Raw genomic sequence first — 24522 nt, 5'->3', positions numbered from 1 at the left:
CTTTTCTCAGACGTTAGTTTTTCCTCTGATCTCAGCTAATGATGGAAAACATGTGTAGACAGTTCCAGTCAAAGAAAACCAGTACCTTATTTACATAGGGTTGAGCTGTTTGGAAATGTGGCTAGAGTCTCTCCGCTATCTGTGAGGGCTCTGCCCTGCCCGCTAACATCTCTGAGAGTCTTGCCTCCCGTGGGTGACAGGTCTGGAAAGCTCTTCCTTTGTGCAGCAGGTCGGGTGTCTGCATGCTGGAGCCGTGCACGGGGCGGGTGGGGTGCCGTGGTACATCCTGCACTCACTCAGGGCCTGTGTACTCTTACTTTACACATTGTTCTAGCAAACCCACTTAGTGGCTTCCTGGCCCAGCACGAGGAGAAGGGAGAGAGAAGCGCTCCCCGCGGTGGCAGGCACACTTCTCCAGGAGGAAACCGGCACACGGCTTCCAGGAAAGGAAAGAAGTGAGTTCTAGGATGTTTCAGACAGGTTTCTAACTAAAATAGTTAAAAAATGTTTTCTCGCTTATGACTTACATTTCGGTTTTATGTAGAAGCTTTACCTAAGTGGCTGTGATGGGTAAGTGCAACTGCATGGCTCCAGGTGACCTCAGTCAGGCTTCCTGGGTGCCCTGGAGTCCCTCGTGCAGATCTGCATAGTAACTGTGCTTGAGGAAAAGAGAGACCCCCTTTCCCCCGGAGATCCTTCTAGTCCCCTGCAGAAAGAAGGGCAGGAGTTCACAAAATGCTCACTAGGGCTGACCTGCTGGAGGAACAAGAGGGATGTCTGAGGAATCTCGAAGGCTCAAGAATATATGGAGATGTACTAAATCAGCATAATTTGCTGATTTAGTGCCTCCCCTTTTTGAGAAGGCTTTGATTGGAAACCCTTGACTCCTTTATACAGAGAGAGTCCACATCAATGATCTCAGAAATGTCACTTAGATATGTAGTTGTTCTTACACTGTCCGCTCCTTGTGATTCCCCTACCCACCAGCACTAGAGAAATGTGCTATTTCTGAAAACCTTGTAGGCAGTTTCAGCAGAAGAGGCAAGGTTGGCCTCATCTGAGTCCCTGCCCCACCTCCTACCAGCTGTTCCACCTCTGAACGCCAGTTCCCTCCATGCTCCAAGGGAACAGCGGCGGATGACCCAGAGGGCAGGCACAAGCAATGAATGCAAGCGGGGGACAGTGTACAGCTGGCCGGTGGGCTCGAGGGTTTGGTTATCGATGGGCCCATCGCTGTAGGAATGATGGAAAGATCTGGTGGGTTGTCCGTGCCTTCATCTGTCCAAAATGTTACTGAGCCACAAGGTTTTGGATTATAATTTGGCTGATGAGCTTCTTCCCTTGTTTGTGGGGGCAGATGGGGTTGCCTTTTCCTGGCTTCCTCAATTGCTCTTGGAGGTGAAGTCAGGGGGCAGCTTCTTATTGGCAGGCCTGGCCTCACACACACAGTCTCAGCTTGTGCTGTCATTTCTTGGTGCTCATTAAATATGCCTCATAATGACAGGCTTGCATGACAAGGTCCAGTGGATCTTATGAACCTATTTGAAAATGAAGTTATAAAACATTCGTGGTGTGTGTGTGTGTGTGTGTGTGTGTGCGTGCGCGTGTGTATCATAGATGAAGCAGAAGAAACCCTGCCTGTGGAAATATCTAAAGAAGCATAAAGTAATGGCAGGGAAAGGCTGTGGAAGTTGTATTTGTTTCCTAGGAATGCCCTGACAAAGCACCACGAAGTAGGGGGCTTAAACCGCAGAATCGTGTTGTCTCACAGTTCTGGACAGAGGCTACAAAGTCTAAGATCAAGGTGTCAGCAAGGTTGGTTCCTTCTTGAGAGCTGTGACTATGAACCTGCTCTTGCCTCTCTCCTTGCTTCTGGTGGCCTCCAGCGTTCCTTGGCTTGTAGATGGCATTCTCCGTGTATCTTCACGTTGTTTCCCCCCCTTATGGGTTTATCACTTGGTTCAAATTACCCTCTGTGTATAAGGACTCCAGTCGTGTTGGATTAGGACCTGCTCTCATGACCTCATCTTAACTAGATTATCTGCAAAGACTCTTTCCAAGTGACATCACATTTACAGGTCCTGGAGGTTAGGACTTGAGCATCTTTTGGGGGAAGCACAATTCAACCTGTAACAAATTAAAAGCCAAGGAGGTAGAATGACCAATACGTATATGAAAATAGGCTCACCTGCGCTGGCAACTAGAGAAATGCAAGTTAAAACAGCCAGGAGGACTGACTCCGCACCGCGAGAATGACAGAGATCCGCAGACTGCCAAAGCTGGATGCCACAGAGGATGCACGTTGGTAGGGACGGTGATGTCCAGCTGGCAGAGGCAGGTACAGACAGAGTGGACGGCCACATCGTAAAGGGTTTTGGCAACATCTGTGTGAGCACTGCAACCCAGCAGTGTACTTTAGATATCTGCCTGAGAGATCCTGAGAGACCCCCGCACCCAGGCACAAAGAGATGTGCAGAGATGGAAACACCATGGGGTTATTTATAATGAGGGAAAACCAGGGATGGTCCAGATGCCTGTCAGTAGAGAAATGGATAAATACATTACGGTGTGTTCCTATGAAGGAATACCACACAGCAGGTAAATTACTAGATCTCTAGGTCGGAACGTGGGGAGAGCCCCAAAGCCACGTGAGGGAGGAAAACATGACTGCAAAGCAGTATGTACAGTGTGATTGATACCATGATGTAAATTTAAAACGTGCTAATGGGGCGCCCGGGGGGCTCAGTCGGTTGAGTGTTCGACTCTTGATTTCAGCTCAGGTCGTGATCTCATTGTTTGTGAGTTGGAGCCACTCATCGGGCACAGAGCCTGCTTGGGATTCTTTTTTTCTTCTCTTTTCTTTTCTTTTCCTTTTCCTTTTCCTTTTCCTTTTCCTTTTCCTTTTCCTTTTCCTTTTCCTTTTCCTTTTCTTTCAATAAATAAATAAATAAAACATTTTTTAAAAAGTGTGCTACATACTGTTTACAGATCTACTCCTATGTGGTGAGAGTTCATAAGCACGAATAGGAAGATTCCCCAAATACAGGACAGCGGTGCATCCAGAGCTGAAGAGGGGAACGAGCCTGGGGGGCAATCACAGAGGAAGGGTTTCAGCTGAGTCTGCCCTCTTCTCCTGTACTGATGGCTGCCAGCGTTTCCTAGAAGAGGAAAGAAAAGGTCTGAAGCAAATACAATATGTAATTTCATCTGTTAGTCTTGGATGGTAGGTTCATAGGTGTTGGTAGTTTTCTCTACCACTCTCCCCCTCGCTTGAGAGGGAACGATGAAAAGGAAAGGCTTTGGAACCAGTCAAATAGAAATTAGAATCCTTGTACGGTTCTGGTTTTGCAGCTTTAGATGAACTACTTGACCTCTCTGAACCTGTTTACTCCTCTATAAAATGGGCATGATGATACTTACTGTGTAGCGTAGTGAGAGACTGAATAACACATTACAGTCTAGAATATGACCTGGCATGTAGCGTTCAATAGGTGATAGTTCGCGATAATAAAGATACTGTATTTGTGACTGCAGGTCACAAATGTCATGCGATAGAGCAAGTGGGGAGCGTGTGGCTTGGTTCTGTGTCATCGTTTTCTGAAATCTGAGCTATCAGTGGGGGACGCTACCTTTGTCAGGGAGTCATAGGGGGAAAAGTTACGTGGGTGGATAGATGTGGTAACCCTGTAAGTCACCAGTTGTAGTGCCCTTCAGGCACAGGTTGGATTCCCTTGAACCTCTGAGGGTGGCAGGGCTCTGGCTTTTGTCTTGATTGTTAAGTGATGTTGAGGGATGATAGTTGTCGTGTGCAACACAGTCTCTCCCTAGAGTTCAAGTCAAAGGCAGTCTCCATCTGCTTTGCACTGCTGGCCAGGACATGTTCGTGACCAAAGCAGAGGTCCCAGATTGTTCTCTGTCTTTGTGACACCGTGAATGGCAACATTTCCCAACTTTTCTTGCCTGTGACACGCAGCTCATCAGTTTACACCCAGGAGGGTGTCTCTGCCTTCCCTCTGTACAGCAGTGCCCTGGCAGTGTCACCGCCCCCTCTGCTTCCTGTCTGTAGTTGGTACTAAGGAGGGACAGGCTTGACCAGGATGCTTGGGGACACATCTGGAAGCATGTCGGGAAGCTGTGGGTTACCCTGCTCACAAGGAGAAAGCAAGAGGGGGTATGTGAGGTTTGGATGCCCTAGGGGAGAATGGGGGAGACGGCAGAAAATGGGGAAGGTATCTTCACTACTGCTTATTCTCCATATTTAAATGCTCCCTGAATTCTGCTCTTTAAGAAAGTCTCTCCTGCTAGGAATTGCCCCTGAAATTTCCTTAATTCCCTTTTCATTTACCACAGATGCGGTTCACTTGACACGCACGTAATGTAGGTACTTAAATAATTCACTTATTCACCGTGTGCTCAGCCTTGCGCAGGGCATTGGGGAGACAGCAGAGCATAGGGGTGCAGGGCCCTCTGGAGCGCCCCGTGGAGCTGGCTGACTGGAGAGCAAGGCCTACAGGACCAGGCCTACAGGGTCTCCCGGCAGCATGGAGCAAGCAGGAGGTGGTGAAGGGCTGTTGTAGCGACCCAGGGGGAGGATGGTTGATGCCCTGCCTCCCCCTCCGTCCTTGGCTAAGTGTTCATCTCCAGCATCCTGCTCCTCTTTCCTGCACGAGTGAGACGGCACCACCTACACCGTCACAAACCCAGGGGGAACCCAGTAAGTGGTGGCTGTGGGATGCTTTTTGTCTTTAATTTGAGAAAATCATTAATTTTAATTCTGGTAAAGCATATTTACCATACAGTGTACCATTCTAGCCATTTTTTAAAAAAATGTAGTGTTATTTTTTTAGTAATCCCTACACCTAATGTGGGGCTGGAACTCATGACTGTGAGATCAAGAGTCACATGCTCAGGGCGCCTGGGTGGTTCAGTCAGTTGAGCATCCGACTGTTGATTTTGTCTCAGATCATGATCTCAGGGTTGTGGGATTGAGCCCCACATCAGGCTGTGTGCTGATCATGGAGCCTGCCTGAGATATTCTCTCTCTCTCCCTCTCTCTCCCTCTCCCTCTCTCTCCCTCTCCCTCTCTCTCCCTCTCCCTCTCTCTCCCTCTCCCTCTCTCTCCCTCTCCCTCTCTCTCCCTCTCCCTCTCTCTCCCTCTCCCTCTCTCTCCCTCTCCCTCTCTCTCCCTCTCCCTCTCTCTCCCTCTCCCTCTCTCTCCCTCTCCCTCTCTCTCCCTCTCCCTCTCTCTCCCTCTCCCTCTCTCTCCCTCTCCCTCTCTCTCCCTCTCTCTCCCTCTCTCTCTTCTTCTCCTCTCTCTCCCTCTCTCTCCCTCTCTCTCCCTCTCTCTTCCTCTCCCTCTCTCTCCCTCTCTCTCCCTCTCTCTCTTCTTCTCCTCTCTCTCCCTCTCCCTCCCTCTCCCTCTTTCTCCGTCTCTCTCTTCCTCTGGCTTTCTGTCCCTGCCTGTCCCTCATCCCTCATTCATGCTTGCTTTCTCACTTGAGTTCTCGTTAAAAAAAAAAAAAAAAAGGTCACATGCCCTTCTGATTGAGCCAGGCAGGCACCCCTTTAGCCATTAAAAAAAAATTTTTTTTTAATGTTTATTTATTTTTGAGAGCCAGAGAGACCGAGCCTGAGCAGGGGAGGGACAGAGAGAGAAGGAGACAGAATTCAAAGCAGGCTTCAGGTTCTGAGCTGTCGGCCCAGAGCCCGACGTGGGGCTTGAACTCATGAACCACAAGAACCTGAGCCAAAGTCGGATGCTTAACCAACAGCCACCCAGGCGCCCCTAGCCATTTTTAAAAAACATTTATTTTTGAGAGAGAGGGAGAACCCGCACACAAGTGGGGGAGGGGCGGAAAGAGAAAGAGGGGAGACAGAGGATCCAAAGCGGGCTCTGTGCTGACAGTCCATTGCAGGGCTGGAACCATGAGATCATGACCTGAGACTGATGCTTAACTGACTGAGCCACTCAGGCACCGCTCCCCCACCCGCCCACCCCCAGCCATTTTTAGTGTTCCATTCAGTGGCATTAAGTATGTTGTCTTGGTGAAGCTTTTTTAAAACCAAAGCTGCTTTACTGAGCTGATTGTTTGTGCTAGACTGTGAACATTTGTTTGTTCACGAACTGTGAACTGTCCTGTTCGTTCCCAGAGGGCGACCATTCCTGTGAGGAGTGAAATGGGAGCAGGAGGAGCACTATGCTGAGGAGACGATTGCATCTTGGCTGCGACCCTCACCCCATGGGCTCCTTCTCCCCCCACCTCACCCCTGCTCCTGGGTCCTTAGTGCTCTGTCTGCACTAAGCCCTCGTGCACCAGTGGAGGCTGCCACAGACCCTCACTTCACCCCCGCCAGGACTGCTCTGGTGCCCCACCCCACAGGGCACTCTGTCACTTCAGGGATGGTCGGTGTGTCACCGGGACCTGGGCCTGGGGTCTGAGTGGGCCCCACCACACCCACCTGGGCCGAGAGACCTGCAGCATGGGGGCCTTTGGGGCCCAGAATATTTCCTCGAAAGCAACACCTACAATGTCTTATACACAGATCCCTTCCCCTGCTGGAGGAATTCAGACTCACATTGGTTTATTTAATGGCTGTCAGTAGTTAATGGAATTCAGTCAAGGCCCAAGAATATCAAGTAGTACCTTCCCAAGGGTTTGGTTTCAGGTCCAAGCTCCTGTTTAAGGGCAGGAAAATCCCATTTTAATGAGAATACAAATGGACACGGTGCACTTTTTTCACGTGATTCTTTCACAGTCTCAGTGCTTGGAATCCAGCTTACTTTTCCCCAAGCACAGTAGACACTTCTGATTTCTCAGCTCAGAGAGGGCAGAGGGAGCATGTGGTGTCCGTTCCCCGGAACGCTTTGTCCTGGAGGAAAGTGTAATATGCATCTTCTTTTTTACCACCTCTTTACCCTTGTTCCCCACCCCCCCACGGACACACACCCCCACCCACCTTTCCGTTTTTTCTCCTGAAACAGTTGGCACTGGCAATCCCGCCCCAGGATGAGTGTGGGTTCTCAGGAAGGGGGCCGGGTGCATCGGAGGCAGCAGCCCGGCCGTGGCATCAAGGCACCTGGGAGCCCTTTAGGCTCTGATGGGGCTGTAGTGGGTTTTTCCTGAGCAAACTTTGTCTTTAACTGCGACGGGGGCGACTTGGATCTGGCAGGCAGGAAGCGTGCGGTTTGTCTGCTGTCCGTGAGAGCACATGATGCTCTGGGAAGCAGTGGAGCCTTGGGTATGATTCACTGGAGGAGGGGGAAACATGGAAAACAGTGTCTGTCGTTAAGCTCCGGGAACCAGGAAAGTGAGCTGGAAATGTGAGTAATATATAATTTTACTAAAATTAAATGCCAGGTACTTCAGACGTTTTCTTTCTGTGTTTTCAGTGTCTTGTCTGATCCGTGATGTCCCACTGTGTCATGTTTGCAGCTGATCAGTTTTCTGGTTAGCTTTCCCAGAGTTCTTGTCTCCTGCTCCCCAGGGCGGTGTGGGTGCAGAGCGGGTTTCCGGGGCACACTTTGTGGGTATGGCATTGCCCTGTTAGCCAGATGCCTTTAGACCATTCACTACTGCCTTGGGGCATCCCTTTCCCCTATAACGTGGTTTACTAATCCCTGCGCGTCAGTTGACTGTCCGGAGGCCCGGCTGGGTTGATACACCTCACTGTGCCTTGTCAGTATTGAAGTGCCACTTGGGCATGAGATTCGGAGGATCACCGGTGCTGTAGTAGGTCTGTGCTGGTGACTCTGACGTTGGATGGTCACAGGTATGTACGGTCTGAGCTTCAGGCTGCTTCTTCCCACCAGCCTAGGCTACTCTTCATCCTTTGGCTCTTTCCCGTATTCTCCCCTGTCTGTGATGTGGCACGTGCTGGCTTCCCCGGGGCTGTAGCTGTCATGTGTGAGCCTGGCCCCTCCCCAGGCCTCTCTGCTGCAGCCGGGTCATGAGCCTGTGAAAAGGCAGGGCTGTGTCTTACTTTCTGTGGCCTTCACAGGATAGGGGCTCAGTCAACGTTGCTTGATAAACTGGAGTCTGAATTGGACAGAGGCAGATTCGGACTGGGAAGCTCATCATTCCGTCCAGAGTTTCTGGAGTGTGTTCAGTAGGCTCCAGGAACCTCATTTTGGCGGGCAGGGAGAAGATAGTCTCAGGGAAGCAGTTCACGCACCTTATCAAGCATTACGTCTTATCCCGATTGAGAAGAAAACCTGATACTGAAGAGGAGTATTGTGACAATGTAGTTTTTCCCTAGTCTGATAAATTGCATGTTTAGTGATAAATTTCCATTTAGGTAAAGTCCAGTTTATCTCGGGTCCGACTGGCTGGAAGTCTGTCCAGCGAAACGGCCTCATCTATGCCGTGTGATTATGGCTGTTTGCTCTCATAGCCCCGGAGGCGTTCGTTGGGAAGCCCTGTAATGTCTTCTGAATCATCACAGGAAGATGGAATTGTGGACAGGCGGGTTTCAAAATTAAGGTTTTTTTGTTTTGTTTGGTTTTTGTTTGGTTTTTGTAATTCTTCGAAAATTGTTGGGGTATATGTGGCATATATGGAACTGTTTGACCAGAACATATTCTCCTGTGATTGCCTTAATAGGCTGAAAATTCATTCTCAAACTGCTTTTAAGTCATTCTATATAGTCAACCCAGAGGATAAGAGGGAGAAAAATCACCCATAAATGAAAAGCTGTGGCTTACGCAGTGAATTACTTAGGCTTACAGCTGATGTGTCCCTCCGCGTTCACTGCTCACTTGCCCTGTGCTAGTACGATTATTGGGTCTGTATTATGTCCAGTCCCTATTTAAACCCCTCCGAGACATATTGTACTGTGACCACATGGTAGATGGTAGCACTGGGCTGAGCGGCTTGCCTGTGAGATGGTGAGTGGAACTAAAGCTTGGGGCTGGAGTTTGCCACGTTTCCTGCTCTTTCCACCTAGCCCCTGATGGCGTACTGATCCTGGCACACAATCCACCTGAAAGGTGTGAACATACTCGCAAGCGGCCCCTCTGCTCTCACTCCTTCACGATTCTGCCCATCCTTCGTTCCGTGGCCGTGGGGCCTGCCTTTCCTTCCCCGGTCACCCGTGTACGGCTTCCTTTTTGTTCACTCACGGTCCTCACCACGGCTTACCACGCTGGGTAGCATGCCGGGCAGTGAGGGTACAGGATGAGCAGGGCTTGGTGTGGTTCTGGAAGCCCCCGGAAAGGTGGGGCGGGGGCGCAGATGAAGACTTTGTTAATATTGGTGTGATGAGCTTTTTATTAAAGGTTTGCTTGGGCCCTTGGGTATCCAGAGCACAGCTCCTAAAGCTGCAGGCATGGTTAGCAGTGAGTGCTGTGTGTGTGGGGGGGGGGGGGGGGGGCGGCCACACACATATACCGTTAGCCACAGAAAGTGGCACTGGCACATCTTACCTGAAGAATGGCAAGTAGACTGTCGGAACTGCAGAGCACAACGCTTGGGGGTGTGAGGATGGGAAGGTGGTCGGCCTTTGGGACTCCGGCGAGAAGGCGGTGCCAAGCTGCTGAAAATTGTAACTAAGGGCATGATGTGGTCGGATCTGCGTTATACAGAGCTCACGCTGGGATGAAAACAAGTAAAGCGGACACCTGCATCAGGCGGGCAGATTGAGTGTGGGTAGCCTGGGTGTGGTGCCATCCTACGTCACCATTGGGGGAAGCAGGGCAAAGGGTATATGGGATCGCCGTGTGTTCATTTCCTACAACTGCCTGTGAGTCTGCAGTGGGAGAAGGCATGCCTGGGTGCATAAAATACTAGCTTACCTTTCATCTGATTCAGGCGGAGAGGCGGGCTGTGACTGTTGATTTCTCTGAGTTTCTCAGTGCACGAGCCCAAGCTTCTCTGCTGTGAAACAGGCTGCCCCCTGAGGCGGATGGTGGCTGTGGACCCTGAGAATAATTTGCATCCCTTAAAGAAAAGTCATTGAAATTACCCACCACATTTCTAGTTAAAAGACTTCTCATTTGTTACAAAAAAAAAAAAAAAAAAGATTGTCCTAGCAGTAAAGAACATGGTGGACTGTGGGGGCTGAGACCCAAGGCAGAGAGAACCCCAGGAATAAACAGGGGAGGAGGGACCTGGGCTGAGCCCACAATGGTGTTCCTGGTCTTTTATCGGCTGTGCCTTGCCAGTCACCCACGCTGTATGTAGCATTCTCTAACAGATGCAATATAGGATGCTGCCTTTGGACTGGGTCACTCAGGTTGCAGGTGGGGGTGGTGTTCCACACAGCTGAGGGCTTCGGGAGTGTCCGTTGAGGGACTTCCCTCAAGTGGACTGCTGTGGTCGGTATGTTCTGGATGGTAGAGCTGCACGCTCGGAGCCGGGGCAGACGGCACCAGTTCTCAGCCAGTGTGGCACCACAGCCCTGAGTCTCAGTTCTGTCACGTGGAAAGAAAGTCGTTGAGGCACCTCCTTCGTGCTGTGGGGAAGATCCAGAGAGCTAATGCTGCTGGAGGCTTAGAACATGATCCTCCACGTTGGAGGCATCTGGTGACTTTGGATTATGCCGAGTGGCAGATCCTTGTCAAACCAAGCCGGCCTGGAGCACGCAGGCAAGTTCTCCAGGCTCCGAGCAAGCAGAGTTTATTATGGAAGGGCTCTGCAAGCACATCCCTGCTCAGGGGCAGGGTGCTGAGCCGAGGGGTGGCATCTTCGCTTGGACGGCCCCACACGGCCGACCTCAGACCCTGGGGCTCTGGCGTCACACCGACCTGGGTGAGCACGGGGGTTCCTCGCCTTACTGGAGCTCTTTGGCCTGAGCCTCGGCAAATGGAGATGACGATGGTGATGAGATATTTCTCCCTAGTGCGGTGAGGAATTAAATAATCAGCATGAGGCGCCCGGTGCAAGGCCGGTCTCCCCTTCGCCATTCAGAGCATGCCAGGGTTTCCATCCGAGCGCTCATTCCTCTTTTTCAGGAACAAGACTGCCAACGGAGACTGCCGAAAAGACCCCCGGGAGCGCAGCCGCAGCCCCATCGAGCGTGCCGTGGCCCCCACCATGAGCCTTCACAGCAACCACCTGTACACATCCCTCCCCAGCCTCAGCATGGAGCAGCCCCTGGCGCTGACCAAGAACAGCATGGATGCCAGCAGGCCGGCTGGCATCGCGCCCACGCTGACCCCTGCGGAGCGGCAGCAGGTATGCCTTTGTCCAGGAGGGCTCAGGTTGGCGGCCGGTCGTTGGTCCAGGGGTGTGGGGACCGCCGCCGCCCGGGTGGAGACCACGGGGCAGAGGACCGGGAGGGAGGTGGCGGCCTGTTACAAGGTCACACTGTGACGAAGTTAAATGTCAGGTTGCTTTGCTTTGGGTTGGAATTCTATAAAGTCAGTGGTCAGAGGGGTTATTAGCTCATGCTGGTGAGAAATCTGTGATTGGCAGATAGGAATGTTTTTTATTAAAGGAAAATAAGGAAATTAAATTATTACTTAATAAACACAGTTCGCTTGATTAAAAACCCAATATTTCAAAAATGGGGCTCCTGGGGAAATACGAAAGGAAGCATTGGCATTGAGGTTTGGAATCCCTGCATGAGCCCATGGTGTTTCTCTCTGAACCGCTAGGGCCTTGTGACCTAATAGGTCCCGCTGTCAGTGTTTGTTTAAGATCGACTGGCAGTGAGTGGAGGAAGGTGCCGGGTCCTGAGGAGATGCTGCGTGCAGCTGGAGGCCCCGGGCTCTGCTTCTGGGCTCCCCTCTGCTTTCCTGCAGCCCCCCACCGAAGTGCCTGTCGCTGGGCTTCCGGCCACCCCTCCTGACACAGCTGGCCCAGCACGCCTGGAGCCAGTCTCTGATCTAGTCTGTAGTAACTGCTGTCGGCAGGGCCTTGGCATCGGATGAAGTCGTGCCAGTGCCTGTGAATCCAGTAAGGCCGACGAACGGTTGCATTTCCCATGAGGGAGCCAGACATCTGCATCCCGTTTGTTTCGTTCATTCATGTAACAGAACGGGGTAGATACCTACCATGTCCGAGGATGCTAGAAGCTGGGCAGGCAAGATAAGGGCACTCACGGTTTTAGTGTAGAGGAGACTGGTTATCAAATAACTATATTAACGTATCTGTAGACAGCCACTTACTGCACACTTACTAGTACTGCCCGTGCCTCGGGCACTCGGCAAAGCTCTGGAGGTACAGAGACACATGAGTGGAATATGTTTCCAACCCGGAAGGAGCTTGCAGTCTAGTCAGGGGAGTGGGTGCGTGCAAAGAGGATTGCACTCAGAGCCCACAGTAGAGGTGTTTTAGGCATCAGAGAATTTGATTCTAGGAACAGGGAATTCAGCCCTCTGGCTGCAGCCACTGCCGTGGGGAGTCCCTTGGCAAGGTGGGGGTGGGATTCCACTGGGAAGATGAGTCTCTAAGCCCATGGTGGCTTGGAGGAAGAAGCTCCCTGGAGCCCCTGGAGCCATGTCTGCCCAGAACAGCTGTCTCTGAAGCTTTAGTGTTTCTTGGATCATGGTTTCCATGACTTTGAGGGTCTTCTGGTTGGTTTGGGTCACATTTGCTGTGTGAGAAGTATGCTGCTGGACACAGTGACTTGGCTCTTTTACCGTGGTCTCCCTGACCCCACGGTAAAACGTGCCTGGCTGCCCCCCGCCCCCCAGCAGGAAGGTCCCTGGCCTGTCCAATGTGCTGTGCGGCTGTGGAGCAGGCTTTCTAGGACTGAGAACCTTGAATTCCCACCTGAGTTCTTAGGGGATCCCTGGATGGAGAACAAAGCTATGGCTGTGGGGCAGGCTGACAGCTTTCCTGGGAAGCCTTTGGCTTCCCCGACGTGGTGGCCACACCCCTAAGCTTTCATTTAACGTTGGGGGTGGTGATGAAGCAAAGGTTATCATTCATGTGTGTTTCATTCATGGGGTAACCGCTCAATGAGCTCCCTCCTTTGTCAGTGTGGTGTGGTGTGGCCGGTCACTAGAACCTGAGCTACTGCTCAGACATTACCGAGTTCTGTGCCCGGTACTCTGCTGACCACACAGAGGTGAGCAACATGGTCAGCTCAGAGGCTGTTTGCTGGGGTTCTGTTTTATTTGTGAGCGGTCAGGGTGGCTCCTGTGGGGAAGTGAGTTTGCTGTCCTGCAGCTCTGAGCAAGGGAGAGGACTGGGTGGGGGCTTCCTGGAGCAGCGGCACAGCTGTGTGCGGTGGGCAGGCAGGACAGGTGGTGCAGGGCAGCCAGGGGAAGCCTTCCTCTGTTGGGTGGAAAATGTGACTCACATCTCCGGGAACCAGAAAAGGAAAGTTCCCAGAGAGGCATGTCTGGGGAGGCTGCAGAAAATGTCACCCCACTTTGTGTTCTTGTGATGGCGGCTCTGAGGGGATCGTGTGTCCTAAAGGAAGCTCCAGAAGAGACTGCGAGAGTGGCTTTGACAGCAAATGGGGAGATGCAGGCTAAGGTTAAATACTAACCTGGGGGATAGTGTCCATCGGGATGGTTCTCACGTGGTTGGTCTTTCTCCAGGGCAGCGTCGGTTCGACATGCAGCCAATGTGGGTGGGGAGAGGAGTGAGTGGAGTGTGAGTGACACATTCTCAGCCTGGCCCTGCTGCTGGTTTGCTGTGGAGGCTCCAGCAGGTTACTCATTTCGGGCCTTTGGTTTCTCTATCTGGAAAACTAGGGTGTTGGGGGAGGAGTTTGCATCCCATGAGCTCACAGTCTGTTCCAGGTGGGTGTGTGGCGCTGAAGCACAGCGTGCATTCGGCCAGAGTCAGGGAGATGGGCCTGAGCTCGGAACAGGAGGGTGGTGGTGTGGCCTGTCCTGGGAGCCCTCTGCCAGGTGGGTTGGGGGGAAGGGGGGGAGGAGATGAGACTGCCCCCTGTTGTCCATGTGCACAGCCACCGTGTTCCCTCCATCTCGGGAGGTGCCCTAGAGATGACCTGCTGCCAGGAGTGAAGTTAGAATGTCTTCACAGCATCCCCTTGTTCATCGGTGGTTCTGTGTTGCTGGCCCCTGCTAGGCGGCCATATTCTGTCCGGGAGTGGCTGAAATAAAGGCCGCACGTTGACTTTATTCTTCTAGCTTTATTCCAAGCTTCTCTAAATTCATTCTAGGACGCTTTACATTTCTTTGCCTTCTGTGACCACCTCCCCAAAACATGTCCCCATTTTGCGACATTGCGTCAGCCAGGACTCCAGTTCCAAGGAACAAAAACCAGCCTGAGCTGACGTAAGCACAAAAGGAAGGGAGTTTTATTGGGAGGACCCCGGGCCGTCTCCTGGAGCCCAGGGTCATGGGTACAGCAGTTACCAGGAAGGAAGGGCCGGCCCTTGCCTGGGAGAGCTGGTGAGGAAGCCAGGCTCTCCCTCCCCTGGCTCTGCACCAGCCCGGATCTCTGCTGCTCACCCACCTAGCCAGGTTGGCACAGCCATCCCATGGCTCCTGAGACCAATCTCAGTCTCCTACTGAGCCTCGCTTAGTAGCTGGCCCCGTGCCTGGGTCAGATTTCCAGCTTGGCCTACAGGGCAAGGTCACTTTGGCCACGGCTATCTTAGCCCTGCCTTGTGGATGGAGGTCAGGAGGTGGGGAGAACATGGGCTCAGCATTAAAAAGACCCTTCGGAAGGTAGGCTTCAAGCTGCAGGCTGTCCTCCATGGGCAGCATGACCAGCCCCTGAAGGGCAGGACTCCCCTGTCACCACGGGCTTGGCCCCCAACCCCTCACCTCAGGTGGTCCTCCAACCCCTTTGCAGCTGCTCCTCTTCCTTTCTCACACGTGGAGAAATGGAGGCTAGAGGGGTGCGGCTACTGCCTGATGAGTGGAGGGCTGGCATTCACTGCAGGTCTACTTGGCCTCTGAGCCTTGTTCTCGTGGCGCCATTTTTGCCCATACCGGGATGGGTTGCACTCACTCCATCCCCATTGCTGATGTGTTGAGCTAATAAATGAAACTCCCTACTTTTCCTTAACATGCTCCTGCTAAGCCACATCTTCCCCCATCTTGGATGTGAGTAATTTCATGTTAGATCCAAGCACGTCCTGGCTCATCCTTGTAGGTCCAGATCTTTATCACAGAACGTGTTTTTCACTCCTGTTCATTTCCCATCATGGGAAGGTTTGCTGTGCAAGCTTTTCGTATCTTTATCCTGGCTACTGGTTGAAATATTTAAAGGGAAGGCCAGGGGTGGACGAGCCCTGATCCCCCTCACACTGACATTGCCCTCCCCCCTGGGCCCTCTGGGCGGCCCTTCAACCAGCTGTCTTCCAGTTGTCTTGCAACTCAGGGCACATCCTTCTCCATCTTGTCTTCTGCACTGTCAGGAGAGGTCTTTCCTGGCTGGAACCTTAGGCGGCTATTTGATTCACAGACCTTCTCTGTCCTGGATACCAGGCCAAGGTCTGGGCATCCAGAAACGCTTCCTGGTCCTTGCTCTCAAGTGTGCCTGGGCTAGAGGAGCCAGGTGCCGGTGTCTTCTGGGTGCACTTACAAGGGGTGATTGACTTGCTGAACGTGCAGGTGGCCATAAAAGTCTTCACAGAGAGGATAGGTGAATGAGGTTTTAAAGGATGAGCAGAGTTTACCAGGCAGACAGTATTGATGTTCTTGGGGCAGGGGAGAGTGTCGGCAGAGCAGAGGGGGTGAGGGGTGGGATACATCCTGTATTTCTGCCTCCGTCGTGATTTGTGTGGTCATAGTAGAAACCGACTGGAGCTGTCTCTAGCTTAAGCAGAAACCGGGAGTATGTCGGAAGGGTCCTGGGATGGCTTAGAGCACCCGGAGGGGTACAGGGCACACCGTGAGAGAGGCAGGGACTGGGCTGCTCTGGGGACTTGACTGGAGGGGCTGTGAAGGCTTCTCACATACCCACCGAGGCCCCGCTCACTGAATTTGCTGTGGTTTAGCAGGTTCTCTTCAGTTTTGAAGTCAGAGGCAGCAGACAGGCTGGGCTTCACTTTGTCTCTCATCAGGAAGGGCTGCGGGACACGCTCACGGCAGAGGAGGGGAGGGTGCTGACAAGGGCCTTGCGCGGAGGAGCCGCGTTCCCTGCAGGCAGGATGGGTGCCTGTCCACGGTGGCGGAGGGACACGGAGACGCGTCTTCCCTCGCAGCTGCGCCGCGTGTGGAAGGACTGGGGTCCCGGCTGGGGCGAGCAAGCGATGCCACTCCCTGTCTGCCTGCCGAAGCCGCAGCTGACCCCAGCCTCCTCTTCTCCCCAGAATCGGCCTTCGGTGATCACGTGCGCCTCGGCCAGCACCCGCAACTGTAACCTCTCGCACTGCCCCATTGCGCACAGCGGCTGCGTGGCGGCCGGGCCAGCCAGCTACCGGAGGGCCCCGAGCTGTAAGTCACCCTGTGTGTGGGGCGGGAGGCAGCCGGGCGGGGGCTCGGGCTTCCTCGTTGGGTAGGATTCAAGTGCAGTGTTTGCAGTTCGGCATCGTGCCGTGGACGGAACAACTAGCCCCTGGAGCTTGTTTTATAGAGGTCGGAAAAAGTGTGGGTTGTTTTTGAGCCCACAGGCACCCAGCATTGTGTCTGGCTTGAGTGGGACAGAGGGAAGAAACCTCCAGGATCCCGCTGTAGTGGGACAAGATCTACAATTACTTAAGACCACGCACTCTCTCTCTGAACTCACACCTAGTCCAGGGTGGCACGTTGCTGTGTTCAGAGAAGCGACCTGCCCAAATGCCCAGCTAGGGCGGGTGGAGACGGGCCCTCTGTCCCCAGAGCCCTGACCAACTGCTGTCCTACCCCCCAACAGCCACCACCACCTGTGATCCCGTGGTGGAGGAGCACTTCCGCAGGAGCCTGGGCAAGAACTACAAGGAGCCCGAGCCGGCGCCCAACTCGGTGTCCATCACGGGCTCCGTGGACGACCACTTTGCCAAAGCCCTGGGTGATACGTGGCTTCAGATCAAGGCGGCCAAGGATGGCGCATCCAGCAGCCCCGAGTCAGCCTCGCGCAGGGGCCAGCCCTCCAGCCCCTCGGCGCACATGGTCAGCCACAGTCACTCTCCCTCCGTGGTCTCGTGAAGGGAGCACCACCCTTGAACAAGATGTCAATCTGCATGGTTTGCCTGAGCTTTGAACAGTCAGTGCTTAAAACACAGAAAAAAAAAAAAAAAATTTGTGGGGGGTGGGGTAGGGGGAAGGGTAGGGAAGGGATGGTTTATTCGCAAAAACCATGTCGTTGGGATTTTTGTTCTGTTTTGTACTTGCTTGGTATTCGTACCTGGGGGCCCTCCGACACGAGAGCAGGAGCTGCACGTGGAGCATCCGATGTAGCGTCCTACCTTCCTGCCTCAGTTACCAAAGAGACCTCTGATGCAGGTCCGCTGCCCTGACGGGGGCCAGGACTCCACGGCGCACGCTTTCTCAGTCACAGGCCATGACGTTGGTGACTCAAATGCTTTGTGCTTTTTATTTGCTTCTCGAGACCAGGGTGTGTGTGGCTTAGCTTCCATTGCGTGTTTGGTCCGGCCCGTGCGTGCGTGCGCGCACGTCTACTTGAAGAGAACAGAGAACTGTCGCGTCTGATTTGCACTATTGGAGGAGGGCTAAAGTTGCCTGCCTGACAACTTTATGTGAGATGCTAGTACTCTGAGGGCAAACTGCTGAAAAACAAAGGGTTTAAGGATGACATTTCTGACCATTTGTGTTTTTGTTTTTTTTTTTTTGTTTGTTTGTTTTGTTTTAATTTAGACAAAACAGCTTTGGAAGGGGAAGTCTCATACAGGTTATAGGTCTTTCTCTCTAGATTTCAGGTGCTCGCAACTGGACTGCAGACTCTACCAATCACGGGCATTTTTACCTTTCCTAAACACTGCAGTTTGTTAGACTAGAGCTGAGGTTGGACGATTCTATAGTGCTTTCAACGTGATGCATGTTTTAATGGAGAAAAATAGCTGGTTTCTATTAATTGTATAGATAGTAAACAAGAACCTTAATACTTACTAGCTTCTTTTCAGAATTAGTTTATTTTTGTCAGTTACAGTCCTAGATATACTTACTGCTGGTACAGTTGTACTCTGAGATTTGTGTTTGGTCGTCACACTACTCCTGAGCAGCGCGGGGCCGCCCGGCCCTGGAGACGGGCAGTCGAGTCGTTGGTCAGCCGTGGTGCAGGATGCTGGAGTTTTTGCTGCCGGCTGACATTTATTTTTTGCATCCCTGTCTGCTTATTACTAGTGCCCAGGGGAGTTGGGATTTGTGTCTTCCAACTTCCCTCCATGCAGAAACCGTTCCCTTTCAACCCTTTTGGCTGAACAGCAGATTACTGACAATCTGTGATATGGTATTTTGTGTGCTTCCTCGTACGCTGGGGCCAAGGCAGTATACATTCCTCTGACTTTATACAGTTATTACTGCATTTATTATTGTTTGCTATAGTAATAGCTACTAACTAGAAATTAGGCAAAGAAGAAAGCATGACGGACACAGCTGTGGATGTTCAACAGCTGCTCCTCTTTTTTGTGTTAAACGTACATTTCTATTCTCCCCACCCCTCCACCGTGCGACATTCCAGCCTCACCCACCAGAGGGCTTAAGACACCTGCCCTGGTGACACAGGCGTGGCCGCCTCCCCTCCCCACCGTGAGGCACCGTGGACTCTCGGGAGCCCTCCAGGCTGGTTTTCAGTGTAAGAAAAATACAAGTTAGCTGGTTAATTTTGAAAATGGTCACTGGGAAATAAAGGTCAGTGGATTGGCTCTTGCTGTGGTCACAGGGTGGCCGCAGGTCTTTCAAAAGGCGAAAGAAAAGCCCTTCTCCTCTTGCCCCTGCACACATTTCACTCCCACTTAACTGGGCTTCCAGGCTTTCGCATTCAGGCCCCTATATTTTCTGTAGGAAGAAATCAGTGAGAACACTTTTTTTATATAGGTAACTTTAAGACCATCATTACGCTGTGCGTAAAGAATGTACAGAGAAATTTGTAGGTATTTTTTGAAGAACAATTAATTTGTTAATGATATGTAGCTATTTAATTTTCCCCTTTCCTATTGTAATCATTTTTTTTTTTTTGGTTTGGAAAAAAAAGTTGATCTTTTTTTTTTTTTTGTCGTAGATTTGTCTGTAAAAGTGCAGGAACACAGTTATTCTATGAGAACACTGCATCTGCCTTAATAGCCACTAGTTTGTTATTGCTACAGGCTACTGAGCGTTCACAGGAAAACAACCCCACTGCTGGTGGGCTCTGTGAAGAGCAGGCTCCTGGGACAGCCATCTAGTCTGTCCCCAAGCGAGGCCGTTGCTTTGGGAGGAACGGCCCCGGGGCGCTGGCCTATCTGGGATAGGTGGTACCCTGGAGGGGCACCGGCAAGTGGGGAAGCAGAAAACCAAACATTTCACTGGGAAAGGACACACTCCCTGGCCTCGGGAGGAGCACAGTGAGTTCTTCACAGAGCCACGCCGTTGCAGTGAGTTCTGACCGTTCTCTCCATGTTTGTAAATCTGTAATATACCATTCTCTGTGGCCTGTTTTCCTGGAAGAAAAAAAAAAGGTTTGGCAGGCCATCTTTTTTTTTGTACTTAAAAGTAGCCTTAAGAACAATAATAAAGTGCTCTTAAACCACAGGCTGTGTGTGTGACCCGCGGGCCCCGGGGAGGGCTCAGTGGCCCTGCACCAACAGATCCCACACAGGCTGGAACACTGCTGACCACCTGGCCTGCAGAATCCCCACTCTTGTAAGAGCCAGCCTCAGACTCCACTCTAGCCTGGGTCCTGGGCCTGATACAGTAGAGGGCACCCCTGGGTGGGGCAGGCGTCCCCCTCACTTGGCTGCAGGAGAGCGGGCTTGGGTGCCAAGGCCTCCTCTCTGGGGCAGGAGGGGCACCTGCCCAGGCAGCAGTGGCAACTTCTTTCTTCCCCTGAGCAGGGACGGACAGATGCTCTGCCCACACATGAGGACAGGCCAAGCAGCGGAGGAGCCGTCTGGGTTGCTGTCTGTCCATACTGGAGTTCTGGGTTCACTGGGACGAGTGTGGGCCCTTCTGTTCCACATGGAGGTCAGCTCTCCTGCCCTCCCTCTCCAGCAGACCAGGCTGACAGAGCTCACAGGCACATCAGCCCTCGCTGGTGCCCACAGGCCCCTCTCTGGGGTTTGCATCGTGGCCCAGGGACCCTGGTGCTGCCCCCACAGTGGCTGCCGGAAGGAGCTGGTTTCTCATTTCCCCATTGGCTGTGTGTAGGGCTGACTTCTTCCCTGTCCTCATTGCTGCCCCAGCCGGGGCCAAGGTAGGAAGGATCCTGGGAGTTTTCACTATCAAACACTTGACCAGAAGAAGAAGAAGAAGAAGAAAAAAGAACTCGTGGAGGGAACCAAGTCCAAGATCAGTGGCAATGCCAAAGCCAAGGTTATTATTTAGCTCAGAACTGGCGGGATCATGAATCAGGAGAAATGGAGAACCCCAGAAGCTCCTGGGCAGTGGAGAGGGGGCCCTGGTCCTCAAGGTATGCAGAGGAGGGGACCAGAAAGATGGGAGGGGCGCAGGGCCCACAGTCACCTATCCTGGAGGTGGCAGTCGCATTCGGGCAACAGAGAAGTCCTCCACAGGCAGCCAGGGAGAAGCCAGCCACACGAGGGTGGGCCGCATCAGACCGTCTCATCGTCGCTCATGTCCCAGATCTGTGTAGAGAAGGGGAGACGTTCAGTGTTCAGCCGGCCGGTGGTGCCCGCTGATGTGGGCTCAAACCTGCGCTGGGTGATGACAAGAATGATGGCTCCCACCTGCAGATGACTCACTGCACGCCTCAAGATACCCTTGGCACTAAGGACAGACACCCTATTTCTTGTATAATGAGAGCAAATCCCAGAGAAGGGAGGTCATTTACCTGAGGCCTCACTGCTGAGTGAGTGAACCAGTGGCTAGCCTGGGGGCGGGGGTGCTGAGATTTGAACGGGGAGCGTGAACACCCCTCACCTCCACCATCCACCGCACAGCAGCCATCCCTGCCCCGACCGGCCCCGCTGCCTCGTTTCTGCAGCACCGACCACCATCCCAAATCATCCTCTCCAACCACCTCGCTGCGCACTGTCTGCCCTCACTGAGCGCAGGATCTCTGGCTCGTGCGCTTGCTCTGAGGGGGCCCAGCCTGCCTGCGCACACACTTCCCACCGTGGCAGGTTCCCACTCTTGGGCGGCATGTCAGCTGCGGTCCAGGTGCCAAATGCACTACAGATGGCACACGTGGACAAGCACCGAAGAGCTGTCTGTCCCTTGTAAGCTCTCTGCCCACCAGCCCCAGGGGAGACAGCCAGATCCTCTCTCTGTCCCTCCTTGTGTGTCTCTGGTGAGCCCCAAACTTCTGGGGCCAACCTTCATGGGGACAGCGGGGCTTCCTCAGCCGTGCTGCTGTGAGACGAAGGAGCAGGCCTGGAGGCCCGTCTAGCTGTCCCCCAGAGGTCTGGCTCTTTTGCTGCAGCTATCTGCAGGAATCCCTGGGAGGGAGCCCGAGGCCAGCACGGAGGCCCCCCCAGGGCTCCTCACACCCTGGGATCCCTGGGGGGGCTGGTCCCTGAACTTATGCCTCCAGACTTTCAAAATTCCTAGAATTGGTTGCAAAAGGCCACCTCAACCCTAGCAGAGCTGAGAAGGAACATCATGTTTACACGAGGCTGGCCCAGGGAGATGGGGAGGCCCGGCCAAGGTAAATATCAACACCAGCTTGGCTTTCAAAGTCAAGGATGTGGAAAATAAATACAGAGAGAAGGAAATTTCCTTTATCCTGAGGTCCCAGTTGCCTGGGCCGAGCGCTGGTGGTGGCTGTGCCTCTCACACCCATCCCCCTTTCTACATACACCCTACTGTCCTGAGATACCAAGATGGGATGCGCAAGCCAAGATCCGGATGCCGGCAGGAGCAGGGACGGGTGGGGAGGAGCTCGGTCTGGGGTCCGGCCACCTGAAAGAGGCCAGGCAGGCCCTGCCTTTCTCTGGGTCTAGCTCCCCACCCAGCAGATCCACAGTACGACTTGAAATAGACTCTGGGGCCTGGGCCCTCGATGGGATTTGGTGGTGGTGGGGGCTGGGGGTGGCTGCATCTCGAACCAAGGGTGCACTCAGGAGCCCACGTTTGTGATAATCCTCTGGTTCAGACCCCCTGACTGGGAAACCAGCCACCAGAGGGTTCGCTGGTGAGGTTCATCCATTCTTTTCACTCAGTCATTCAATAAACATGTTTGTGGAGCCCCTTCCTGTGCTACAGCTGCATAGACCTGGTGCAAATACTCCCTCCTCCACTCCTCACAATAGCCTGGGAGGTGTGGATGGAAACACATTCAGGGAGGTAAGACGGCTTGCCCTGGATTACACAGACAGCAAGGTGTGGAGCTGGGAGCACAGGTGTGTGGGAAGAAGTATGTGAACAACCGGGGCTGCCCAGGGCAGGCCGCACAGAGGAAGGGGCCATGGCCTGTGGGCTGTAGCCTGCCAGAGGTGGGAGAGATGCCAACCAGGGCCTGGGAGGTCTGTGTCAACAGGCAGTGCCCTCTGTGAATAGATGGGGTTTCTCATAGGACACTGGGGGGCCAGGCCCAGGGTAGGGCTTTACGGGAAAGCAGGAGCTCCAGGGAGCCTCCATCCACTTTATCACCCGTTTGGTTGCATCTCAGCTATGGGGAAGGGTCCTCAGCACCCGGCCCTGCCTTTGCACACCGTGGTGGGGGAGGAGCAGGAGAGGTGCAGGCTCTGGCCCTGGCTCCTGGAGCCCCCAGGTGGTACAGGGCATCAAGTGAGGCGTCCAGAGGGCTTATGATGCCAGGACTCTCCAGAGGGGGGGCGGGGGGTAATGGGTTTTACATAACTGCTGGGGGATTTTCTAGGAGTTCCCTGGGCCTGAAGAGGGTTTCTCCACTAGGGTAGCCAGTCCTTTTCCCATCCTCTGGGCTCAGGAAAGCTTAACTGTAAGCTTCTAGAAACTTAAGGCTCCACAACCCATTACGATCTCACTTCTGGGTGGAATCTAAAAAAGCTGAACTCAGAGAACCAGAGAGCAGAAGGTTGGTTGCCAGGGGCTGGGGGGAAATGAGATGTGGGGCAAAGGGTACAAACTTTGCGTTATAAGAGGAGTAGGTTCTGGAGGTCCCGCATACAGAGCACGGCAACTACAGCGAAAAATACTTGAAACTGGCCGAGGGAATAGATCTTAAGTGTTCTCCACACACACACACACACACACACACCCCACAATAACCATGTGAGGTGATGGCTACAGTAGTTAACTTAATAGTGGCAATCATTTCATAATGTATATGAAATCACCACTTTGTAAAACCTAAATTTATACAATTTGTGTCAGTCACTGCTCGGTAAAGCTGGGGAGGAAAAAACAAACGACAGCGTCCTCTCACTCTAGAATAAGGACTCGAGAGTGGGGGCGCCGGGATCAGTCTGCTCCCCGCTGTGTCCTCAGCCTCCCTCACACACCTGGCATAGAAGGGGGCCCTGTGGATGTCCTCTTCAGGATGAATGAAGGTTGTATTAAACTGGCAAAGATTTAAAATGTGTTGATACTCAGTGCTGGCAAGGGAGTGGCAAAACACTTCCAGAAGGAATATAAATTGGTACCATATTTTTTAACAGAAGAGATCTGGCAATATATAATGCAAAGCTTTAACAACATTCAGGGGCGCCTGGGTGGCTCAGTCGGTTAAGCTCCCGACTCTTGATTTCAGCTCAGGTCACGATATGGTTTGTGGGTTCGAGCCCCGTGTTGGGCTCTGCGCTGTCAGCACGGAGCTTGGGATTCTCTCTCTCCATGTCTCTCTCTGCCCCTCCCCTGTTCATGCTCTCTCTCTGTCTCAAAATAAACATAAAAAAATAAAAATACACATACTCTAAGGAAGAGATAAATGATCTCCTTTTTGCAGATGATATTCAAGTACACCTAGAAAACCCAAGAAAATAAAAGCTAATATGAATAAAGACAATAAAGTGTTCAGTAAGAGAGCAAGGTATAAAGTTACCAACAACAAATTCTAGCCTCCATATATGCAAACAGTATCCAGTTGGCAAAGAGTGAGAGAGAAGAGCCCATTATAAGCGATGCAAGGGATCCAACTCGGAATGAACCTACACGAAATGTCTGACATCCACATGGAGAAAGCCCTCCCACACAGTCCTGCAGGGGTCCTCCCGAGAGTCTTATGGAAAGGAAACTGAAACGAATGGGGGAAATGTTCCTTGTTTGTGCACAGGGCGATTCAACAGCAATAAACATGTCAACTTCACCCAAGTTCATAGAGAGATTTACCACACTTTCAATTTTAAAAAATCAACAAGTATCTTTTCTGGAGCTAGACAAGCTGGTTCTAAGGTTTATGAGGAAAAACAAATAAGCAAGAGTATCTAGGAAAACCTTGGCAAAGACAAGCAACGAGGAGGTTCTGTATGTTCAAACATGTCATAAAGTCTCCAATTTAGAGAAGGTTACATCACCATGGGAACAGACAGATGGGCCAATGGAACAAAATGAGTCCAGAAACAACAGAACAGTATGTCCAAGTACATATGGAAATTTAGTATCTTAATGATAAAGGTCTGGGGAATATGATCTCAAAT

General features: G+C 52.4%; 2 protein-coding genes and 1 long non-coding RNA gene across 13 annotated transcripts in view; 1 reads left to right on the top strand and 2 right to left on the bottom strand.

The window, feature by feature from the left end:
• VGLL4 (vestigial like family member 4) overlaps positions 1 to 19535 on the top strand; it is a 167047-nt gene extending 147512 nt beyond the window's left edge. For 5 of the 7 annotated variants that reach the window (XM_060631779.3, XM_078442747.2, XM_060631778.3 and 2 more), the window contains 3 exons: positions 10949 to 11171; positions 16183 to 16306; positions 16725 to 19535. In XM_060631779.3, the coding sequence (XP_060487762.1) occupies positions 10949 to 11171; positions 16183 to 16306; positions 16725 to 16996 (619 nt within the window). In that variant the 3' untranslated portion in view covers positions 16997 to 19535. Of the gene's footprint in view, positions 1 to 4358; positions 4378 to 6969; positions 7322 to 10948; positions 11172 to 16182; positions 16307 to 16724 lie in introns of those variants that run through there. The other 2 variants (XM_060631782.3, XM_060631780.3) reach the window with 2 other exon arrangements.
• On the bottom strand, positions 2953 to 10245 carry LOC144615681 (uncharacterized). Of its 2 annotated transcripts, none has more exons than XR_014137278.1 (3): positions 9422 to 10245; positions 6577 to 6870; positions 2953 to 3158 (listed from the first exon to the last, which is right to left on the bottom strand). It is a non-coding gene; the product is annotated as an uncharacterized LOC144615681 (long non-coding RNA). The 2 variants fall into 2 exon arrangements; XR_014137279.1 differs by having other exon boundaries at positions 6645 to 6870.
• The window catches only part of ATG7 (autophagy related 7), a 342261-nt gene continuing 335384 nt past the window's right edge, over positions 17646 to 24522 (bottom strand). For all 4 annotated transcript variants that reach the window (XM_078442745.1, XM_078442743.1, XM_078442744.1 and 1 more), the window contains one exon: positions 17646 to 20589. In XM_078442745.1, coding sequence (XP_078298871.1) covers positions 20557 to 20589 — 33 coding nt within the window. In that variant the 3' untranslated portion in view covers positions 17646 to 20556. The remainder of the gene's footprint in view (positions 20590 to 24522) is intronic.

The sequence above is a fragment of the Panthera onca genome, chromosome A2, assembly GCF_046562875.1.
Source record: "Panthera onca isolate mPanOnc1 chromosome A2, mPanOnc1 haplotype 2, whole genome shotgun sequence".
Taxonomy (NCBI): domain Eukaryota; kingdom Metazoa; phylum Chordata; class Mammalia; order Carnivora; family Felidae; genus Panthera; species Panthera onca.
This window is presented reverse-complemented; position numbering and strand designations above follow the sequence as displayed.